At 62.2% G+C, this 9,454-nt stretch overlaps 1 protein-coding gene across 6 annotated transcripts in view; it reads right to left on the bottom strand.

Annotated features, from left to right (window-relative positions):
- Positions 1 to 1,765: 1,765 nt before the first annotated feature.
- Positions 1,766 to 9,454, bottom strand: part of UIMC1 (ubiquitin interaction motif containing 1) — a 62,852-nt gene continuing 55,163 nt past the window's right edge. For 4 of the 6 annotated variants that reach the window (XM_054037733.1, XM_054037729.1, XM_054037732.1 and 1 more), the window contains 5 exons: positions 6,097 to 6,175; positions 4,752 to 4,872; positions 3,864 to 3,927; positions 3,016 to 3,073; positions 1,766 to 2,167 (listed from right to left, as the gene is read on the bottom strand). In XM_054037733.1, the coding sequence (XP_053893708.1) occupies positions 1,984 to 2,167; positions 3,016 to 3,073; positions 3,864 to 3,927; positions 4,752 to 4,872; positions 6,097 to 6,175 (506 nt within the window). In that variant the 3' untranslated portion in view covers positions 1,766 to 1,983. Of the gene's footprint in view, positions 2,168 to 3,015; positions 3,074 to 3,863; positions 3,928 to 4,751; positions 4,873 to 6,088; positions 6,176 to 9,454 lie in introns of those variants that run through there. The other 2 variants (XM_054037731.1, XM_054037734.1) reach the window with 2 other exon arrangements.

The raw sequence follows: 9,454 nt of genomic DNA, 5'->3' as shown, positions 1-9,454 counted from the left end.
GGCTCTTGCAAGGAACACGAAAGCCCGGGCGGGGGGCAGCAGCCGGCCGGGGGCAGAAGCCAGCACAGCCAAGAGCTGAGGACAGTCTCATGGGGACCACGTTCTGCTCCAGGCCCCAGCCCAGCTGCCACTGAGCCGAGCGCCTGCGGGGGGGACGGGACGGGACGGACTTTCCCCAGCCCCCCCCCCACCGGCTTGCTGCAGTCACTTGGGCAGGGGATTGCCCAGGCTCCCGGCCGTGTTTCCCAGTGGCTGTCACTGGTCTGGCTTTTGCTCCCCGGGCGTGAGAGGCTGACGGGCAGGGGTGGGTGCAGCCAGCCCCTTTCCCGCACATTGCAATGGAGCCTGGCGCTCCCTGCCCAGGCTGATGGCGTCAGGCAGCACCTGGAGCAGGGCTCAGCCCCGCTCTCACTGGGGCAGCCTGGCCCGTGGGTGGGGCATGAGCCAGAGACCTGGGTTCGAGTCCCCGCCCAGCACAGACTCCCTGGGTCAGCCAGTGCCCCTCAGCAGCTCAGGTCCCGCTGCCCCATGGCGCACACGGGGGTGGGAGGACAGATACCACAATGGTGCCAGCGGAGTACAGGGGCGAGGCAGAGAACCCCTCCCCCAGGCCAGGGCCCTTGTGCGGCTCACAGGGCAGGCCAGACACAGCAGTGGCTTCCCCCCACTCCAGGGAGAGGCTGGGGGTGGAGACGTGGGCATGGCCGGGGGGTGGGGGTTGCGGGGAAAACCAACAGCAGAGGCAGAAGGTGGCGTCTTTTGAAGGCACCAGGCGACCAGCTGCTTTCCAGCACCGGGCCCAACCCGGCCGGCCAGGGGCAGGGCTGGGCTGCCTGCGGTGGCTCTGCAGGGAGGGCAGCTGGCCTAGGGCACAGCACATGCCCTGGCACGTGAGCAGCATCCCTCGGGCCGGCCAGTCAGGGCAAACCCCAGCTCCAGCTTTCGGGCAGGACAAACCCTGCTCACTTCAGTAGGATTCTCCCCTGCAGCGGGCCCCGAATCGCTCCCCCCCGGGCTGCTCCTGCCCCTGCCCAGCATGGGCCACACCTTCCTCTGTGTGACTTCCAGAGCCCGGCAGGCTCTGGTGAACGTGGGGAGGGGAGCAGTGGTGTGCCCGCCAGCTGCCGTGCCAGTCTGTGCCCGTAAACCAGCAGAGTTCTCAGCACACATCTGATTCCTGGCCAGCACCCAGCTCTCTGCTCCCAGGGCAGCAGGTTCCTGGTTTACTGCCACCGCACAGGATGCAGCGCAGCAGGAGGCCTGGCCCAGCCTGGGCAGGTGCCATGCGACTCGGAGGGCTGGGCCACTCCACATCACACATCCGCGTTTCTGAAAATCTAGCATTTCCTGGTCCTGCAGGGGCACTCCCAGCTCCCAGCAGTGCCCAGGAAGTGCGCTCGGCTCTGGAGCAGGAGTGGAGCAAAGGGCACCAGAGCCTCACAGAACAAGCAACTGGGTGCACAGCTAACGCCCAATGCCCCGGCACCCCCCAGCCCTGCCTTTGAAAACCCTCCTGCTTTCAGGAGAACCCAAAAGCAATTGCTGGGACCCGCCGCTGGCCTGGCACCGGTGCCCGTGGGGAGCCCTGCCCGTGCACAGCCAACCCCCGCACTCGGCCAGGGTACGCACCAGCCCTGCAGGACACAAGGGCCTTTGGGGCAGGCCCAGGACAGCGCTGGGCACCAAGATTTCTAGTCGCTGGGGCATCCCCTGCTGCTACTCCTCCTCCGCCCCCCGGCCCCAAAGAAAGACGCAGAATGCTCCACCGGGTCGCTGCCATTTCATAAAAACATCCATAAATATATGTCAGTGTCTGGCTGGCAAGCGCCCCGCAGTGAGTCTCTCGCCCACGGCTCCCAGCCCTGGCACACAAGCACGTCACGCTGCCTGGCCGTGGGCAGGGGCTCTGCCCGGGGCTCTCGCTATGGCCCTGCTGCCCCTTCGCTGTGGGTCTCCCGAGGTCCCTTTTCCATCGCTCACGCCTCAGAATTTCCTCCTCCTCCTCCGGCTGCCCTTGTTCTGCTGCTGGAAGCCCCCCGGGTAGCCCGCGGCTTCGGGAGCGGACACCAAGGATGGACTGGGCAAGTCACTGAAAGCCATGTGTGGAAGGGGGCTCTCCCGGGCCAGGCTGCCGCCGGCTTCCTCCTCAGCCCCCGACGGGGCGTGCCTAATGGGAATGGGGGAGGGAATGCAAGAGATAAATGCCAATCCAGGCAAGAAGCCACCACCTTTGAGCAGCGTCTAGGCCCAGCCACCAAGGCTCCCATTCACGCCGGAAGCTGCTCTGCCCCCTCCCGTCCAGGCCCGCACACTCGCTGGCGTTGCACCTGTCAGCAGCTGGGAAGGAGCTGCCCGACGTGCCCTGCACAGCTGGCCTGGGAGCTCGCTGAAGGGCCCGGGACGAGCCCTAGGAGTGGGCCGGGCAGTCCTCTAGTCTTGCAGCCCAGGACAACCCCAAACCAAGCTCCCCGCACCCCCCGAACCAGCCCCCACCTGCCCTTCCCCGAGTGGAGAGCAGCCCCTCTGCCTTGCAGGATTTGCCTGCCCACCTTCCCCAGCCCCACTGCGCCGCCCTGCCCTCAAAGGAGCCAGGGAGCAGCTGCACGCAGCACAGCCTCCGAACAGGTCAGCTGGCCACAACCTCCAGCCAGCTTGTCCTTGGGCAGCACCGAGCGCGGCCAGCTGCGGGGGGCCCGGAGCGTGACTCCCCAGGAGCCCCGGCTCAGCTGCGGACAGCAGGAGGTGACGAGCCTGGGCAAGGGGCACAAAGGGAGAGAAGCAGCAGGAAGGAAGGGCCCAGGGCTGGGGAATGAAGTGGGGAGCTGGCACTGAGGCTGTCCCGGGGCTCACAAGGGGCCGGTGGAAGCAGGGCCAGGCCGAGCGGAGCCGCGGGAGGGGAGCCCTTTTGGCAGTGCTCATTCCACGGGCTCTGCACGGTCGCAGCCGGGGCTGGGTGCTGCTGTCCAGGCCAGCCAGCCACACCGCGCTGCTGGGGGAAGAAAACCTGCAGCTCACAAAGCACCGGCCGACCTCGGGTCTCCTCCTGCTCCCAGCACGGCCCCCGCAACAGCATCTGCAACGAGAACGACGCAGCAGCTCAGGCTCTGGGAGCCAGCGGCACCGCTGCCACCAGCCGCCTGCACTCGGCGAGCAGGAGCGGCCTGCTCCCCGGGGCGTGCCAGGAAGCGGGGTCGGGGGCATTTCACACTCCCAACCCCTGGCCGGGCCGTCCCTCACACGGAGCAGCGATGCCGACTCTCCGAGCACAGCGCTCACCAGCACGCCTAGGACCCTGGCCCCAGAGCCCAACACGGGGACAAGCCAGCAGCAGGGCTGGGGAGGCTTCTCCACCCCAGTGCGCCATCTGCTCAGGGGTGAGCCTGGCCACTGCACCCCACAGACCCCAGGCTGGCTAGGCAGCCCGCCCCCACCTCCAGCTGCCAGCTCTTCTCGGGGGCATGGGGCACGGGCGTACTGCCGGGCGCAGCCAGCCCCAACGGAGCCTGCACTGCAGGTGAAATCAGCCACTGCCCACGGGTCAGGCTGAGGGGCCGAGACCCTTGTTCCCAAGGGGCTCAGAGCTCCTGTAAGCACCTTGCGTCGGTGTCCCTCTGCCCCACCTGCACTGGTCGTGGCACTGGGCTCTGTCTGTGCTAACCGAGGTGCAGGGCTGGAGCAGCAGTGGGGCTCCCGGAGCGTATGGGGAGGAGATACAGGCCCTGGCCTTTCCCCCATGGCTGTCAACAGCCAGCTCCCCCGGGGGCTCGGAGCCAGCTGATACTGGGGCAGCGCCGGGTTACTCCCCAGTGGTGGGCACAGCCCAGCCCCACACTGCGTGTGCTTTGGAGATGTGGTGTCCCCACCTGCAGACTTGCACTCGGACATCTCCAGCATGCTGAGGAGTCTGCCGTCGCTCCTCCCAACGTCCTGTGGCAACGGAGAATGCAGAGCCATCACGGGGCTGACGGGGAGGGCCCCCCTCCGGCCCCAGCCTGCCCTGCCCAGCCTCTCCCAGGGACCATGGCAGGTGGCCTGACCTTGCTGCAACACCCCTACCCTCAGCCCCTGTACGCCACTGCACCTCCGCATGCCCTCACCCCACTGCACGCCCTCACCCCCCACACACACACCACTGCCCCCCAGCCCTCACCCCCCCGTACGCCCTTACCCCCAGCCACCACCTGCTGTATGCCACTACCCCCCACCCGACACTGCCTCTCCACCCACCGCCACCCCCCGCGCACAGTACACGCTCGCCCCCTGCCAACCCCCACATGCCACTGCCCCCACCCCTGTACACCACCGCCCTCTGTACGCCATCGTCCCCCCACCCTTGCCCTCCATATGCTGCTGCCGTCGCCGCCACCCCCCGCCCCCCGCCCACTGAAGGGCGTTCTGTGAGCAGTGATTACTTGGCTAGGGGCCCTGACTCCCACGGGAACGGGCTCCCTTTCACAGTCCTGTCCCCTTGCCCTGTGCCCACCTCCCTCCCTCCCAGCAATTCCACCTGTGGTCAGCCCAGGAACTGGCAGGACTGGGGTGCAGCAGGACAAGGCCAGCCCTCCCCGCCACTTGGAGTGTGCTGATGTAGTTGTAACAAGGCAACAGGCGACCGTAGCCACAGCTCCCCCGTGGGCAGAGCCGTGTCCACCCAGCTACTCACACGCTCGCTCACGCTGGAGGCCAAGCAGCGACGCTGATGCAGAACAAACCCACCTGGGCCTTGGAATGAGGCCGGACTCCACCCTCACCTTGGCACTGCGCAGCCTCCGGTTTCCCTGAGCGTCCCTCGCAGTCTGCAGGCAGCCGTCTACGTGCCTCGGATACTCCGCCAGCAGCACCAGGGCCTTACAAAGGTAGCACTTCTCACACCTGCCGTGCAAGGGAAGCAGAGCCGTGCATTAGGATTCACTCTGCAGCGGGGCTCTCGCTGACGCCCAACATGGCGTTTGACTTCTCCAGGCCATTCCCCTGATGAGGCCCGTCTGTGGAGCAGCACTGGCTCGGTGGGATCGCCCATCAAGCCAGCCCAAGGCCAGTCCAAACGACGGAGCGATCAGCCATTTCCCTGTCTGCTTCTCTGTCCCCCGCGGCTGCAGCAGTGGGACGGTAATGAAATCAGCTCGGCTGATGGCTCAGACATAAACCACCCTGTCAAACTGCAGAAATGAAGAGTTCAGGGGATGCACAAGGGAGTGACATGTTGCTGGAGAAGCAAACCCAGCGTGTTAAAGCAGAAAGCCACCTTGTCTGACTGGCAGCCCAAGTCTGTCTCTGCCCTGTCCCTACTTAGCCCACACCACCCTGGAGCCCTGTGCCAGTCAGCGGCCGTGCCCATCTGGGTACAGCAGCCTTGCAGGCCAGCGCTGGGCTGGCAGGGGTGAGCTGGGCAGAACAGTGGATACAGCAGTCGCTGTTCAGGAGAGGTGTCTCGGTTACCGGAGGCCCCACGCTCTCCAGTACGCGCATGGAGAGCCCCCAGCATGCTCCACGCAGCGGGTTCTTCTCCGATGCTCCTTCCAGGCAGTGCTGATTACCAGAGAATGTGTCTAAACAGAAGCTGTCCTCTCTGTAATTAGCCTAATTCCATTAGTGATGTTGCCATCCACTGTTTGTAACGGCAGAATAGCTTCCCTGGCAGGATTGTACTGTCTTCGGAGGCTCTGTGTGGGAGGGAGGAGGTGGGGCTGCACAGGGAGAGATTCAGCAAAACCACTGTGACTCTGGAAATCTAAGTGAATTAAGGTCATCACTCCAGGTGCCATCCTGTCAGCCTTCCCACCTCCCCGCTCCTTCCCACAGGCTCCTGCACTCAGCAAAGTGCCTGCCTTGGCCCACCTGACCCCCCCTCACACACACTTCCGAACCGCATGGCGAGCTGGCTGAGATCAGCTGAATGCAGCTAAGAGTAGGAAAAGAAACAGATTTCTTTTGTGCTCATCTGAGGACCCCCAGATACCAGACATCACAGTGCTGGGCCCCAAGAGAAGAACACAGATTACGGGGACATAGCTACAAGGAACATGCAGGAATAGAGATGGGCTGGGGGACGGGCTGCACAGAAACAAGCTCTCCGAAGCCAGCATACCTACTTACTTGTCAAGGGCTGCGGGTATCGGGACGTCTCTGCCTCTGCCCGCTCTACTCCTTGTTTCTCTCCGTCGCTGAGTGAGCGCTTAAGACACAAACAGAAAGTTACCCAGTTGTGGGTGACTTCTCCCTTCCTGACAGCGTTCGGGGGCTTGGAAAGCACCTGGGATGGGACGTGGGGCAAATTCAGGTGCTGCCTGGCAGCAGAGGGATGTGTGATGGGAAAGGCAAAAGGAGCACTGGGATGCTGATGGGCTGCAAAATTGGCAATTGGACAACTCAGATTGGTCCTGCCAGGGTCCTGGGAGTTTGCCATCCTTCCTGAAGCCAACCAACCTGGGAAGGGGCTTCGGGCCAAGTTTGCGGTTTAACTAAAGGTCCCGTGAAATGGAACAGCGGCCTACAACCTGATAAAGCCAACTGCAGCATTGCTCCCCCGTGTACCCAGGCCAAGGACCGGGCAGAGAGAAGAGCTGACTGGTCAGAGGGTGGGTCCGGTGAGCCCCTCCCGCCAGGACTCTGATTCGCTTCCAAGAAAGTTCCAGTCCCCTCCCCTGGGTGAGGGCTGGGATGGCTGGGTCAGACTCCCGGAGATGCACAGTAAATCTCAAGTCACTGCCTCGCTCTGTGCCCATGTGTGACATGTGGGGGGTCCCGACCCCCAGTCAGGTGCTGTGAGATCTCGGGGGAAAGGGCTCTATAGGTGCTGGGCGAAGAAAAGGGCTTCCCCCCCCCCCAGACTGCCAGTGGCTGCTGCAGGCTCTTCCAGACTAGTGTTCTGATGAGTGAAGCCAACAAGCAGTGCCACAGACCGGCTCTCCAGGCATCTGCAGGGAGAATTTCAACGTGTTTCTCTCTTTCGGTTGAATTGCTCTCAGCAGATTCCCGCTGACATGCCACCCGCTCAAATCCTGAGGGAGTGTTTCCGATAGCTCGGCCGGCTCCGGTAGGGATGTTTGAGTTTCCACCTCATAAACAGATATTGCCGTAAGTACTCCCTGGCAATCTGGCTACGGGGACAAAGTGCACGAGAGCTGCTTTCCAGCCTGGCATCGGAGCTTCCGGGATTAGTTCGGCTCCTGAGAAGAAAGGCCTGACTCCAGGATACAGGCGCCGGCCACCTCTTGCTGTTTGCTAACGTCTGTTATCACAGAGCTCAGCGCCTGAATCCGGAGCACAGCCCAGGTCTGAAGCAAGCCTTGATTTTCTTTTCTCCTCGGTGCTGGCCCAGCAGGCCAGTCAGTGACTAGAGCTGGCGGCTGCCTTCGGCACCACCCAACACGCAGCCGGGCAGCCTCCTGGGAGCTCCCAGGAGTGAGGCAGAGATGCTTGTGGTGGAGAAATGAACCACTGGGCAACAGCCCACGGCAGGGACTCCTTGTTCGCCCCTCGCCTGGACTAGGGGTGAACCAGTGGCCTATCCGTGTCCTGGTACCGATCCCAGAGCCCTCCTAACTCAGCATGGCGAGAGCAGCTCTCTCCATGGGGGTGCAGCTGTTAATATTCCTTTAACGCCGTCTCAAGACGCCGTGTGCACTCGCTCAGGTGTTAATCAGTTCTATTTTTTCCAAAAGCAGTGAGCACATCTGGCACGGCAGGCCTGTTAGAAATCTTTGGGATCACGCGGGAAGACCCAGCTGTGCTGCCGAGAGCAGCAGGAGGAATGGAGAAACATGGCCAGCATTGCTGATCGACTCCACCACACGCACACGAGCCAGCTATGGTTCCAAACTCCCCCTTCCCCCCATCCCTTGAGAGGCTTTTCCGAAGAGACTCGCCAGAAAGAGAGCACACCTGGGGGCCTGGGCTCACCCCAAAGACAGAGCCCTGTCCCAGCACACCTCTCCCGGGCCGTGCCACTCTCGTGTGAAATGTTCTGCAATGCACAGCATGTCTGAGAATGGACCTGTCTCCATCAGCTCCGTGTCAGGACAGCCGGGCATGGGTGCGTCCTGCCTGGGCGAGGCTCCAGTGCTCCCCTGATTCCACATTTGCCCTTGTCCCCATCACCACTGGCCAGGCAAGGCAGGTCGTAGTCAGTGCACAGGAATGGGAGCCAGGGCTTGCTGCGTGGCTTGGGGCAGGTCCCTGGTCTGTCCGCCTGTGGGTCTCTCTCACCAGCATGTAGAGAGCCTCAATAACTGCATGCCTGACACTCGGCAGGTGCTAAGTGCCATCGGTGCATGACGACGCTTCCTGCCTTTTGCACAAGGCTTGTGTCTGTTCAGGCTGCATCTCTCCACCCCAAGCTGTCTAGTCCCATTACCAGCAGGCTATTTTTGTGCAGATCCTATTAATGGAAAGATTCTCTAGCATGTTGGCCCATCTCAGAAGTGATGAAGCTTTTCCCTGCCCCAGTTGTGTTACTCTTTTTGCTGCATCAGTGCCACTTCTCTTGGTGTTGGGAGCTTTGTACAGTATCAGCACTGCTGCTGGTGCTCTGGAAACCGATGGTGGGGTGTCAGTTGCACGTGAGGTGTGGGAGGGGCATATGGCGTCTCCTGCTCTCCTGTCACTCACTGTGGAACAGGAAGGCTGGGCCAAAATGGAATGGGAGGTTAGTCCACAGCCGTGGTACCTGGTAAAATTCTAGGCTTTCTTCCCGAATACTGAGCTGGGTATGTTTGTGGTCGCAGCCGCAGAGCACAGCAGAGGGCAGTGACCCAAGGCAGAACGTGGGAACTCCTTCAGAGTCCTTCAGTTCTCATTCCCAACTCACCAGCCCTTTAGCGCTTGTGCCTGGGGGTGGGGGGCACACATATTCACTAGGGCTGAGCACGGGGGTCAGGAACGTTCATTACACCAGCAGCGAGGAGCCCACCACTCCCCGTCCTGGCGCAGTGTCTAGGGCTTAGAACAAACTCTTCAAGCCCTACTGAATTCACTCAGAAACAAGCACCCAGGAAAGCAGAAGCAGGACTCTGGAACACAGTCCACACAGGGAACCGTTTCAGTCAATTGCCCATGGAGACAAGCCCTAAGGGGCTGTCTACACTGCACTGTAAGCCCAGGGTTTGTAGACCCGGAGTTTGTTAGCCTAGGGCTTGAGCATCTACACTCATTTATAACCCCAGGTCAGGAACTGTTGAACCCTGGGTCCCAGCATCTACACTGCATTATGCGAGCCCAAGTCCAAACACCAGGCTTCTTTGCGCCCTCCCAAAATGTGGCCACTCTAGCCCTCAGCTTGAGGTGCAGTGTGGGAGAACGAGACCGGCCACCAAACCTGACTAGCCACAGGACAAAGGAAGTTGGAACTGTGGGATTGTGGGATACTTTTTGCCAACTCCCAGGGCACAAGTCCAGTGGGGCTGCGTCTCCACTGCAAAGCAACAGGGCTTGAATGTAGGTCCTAGCTGGACTC

This window comes from Malaclemys terrapin, chromosome 8 (genome assembly GCF_027887155.1).
Source record: "Malaclemys terrapin pileata isolate rMalTer1 chromosome 8, rMalTer1.hap1, whole genome shotgun sequence".
Lineage (NCBI taxonomy): Eukaryota > Metazoa > Chordata > Testudines > Emydidae > Malaclemys > Malaclemys terrapin.
This window is presented reverse-complemented; position numbering and strand designations above follow the sequence as displayed.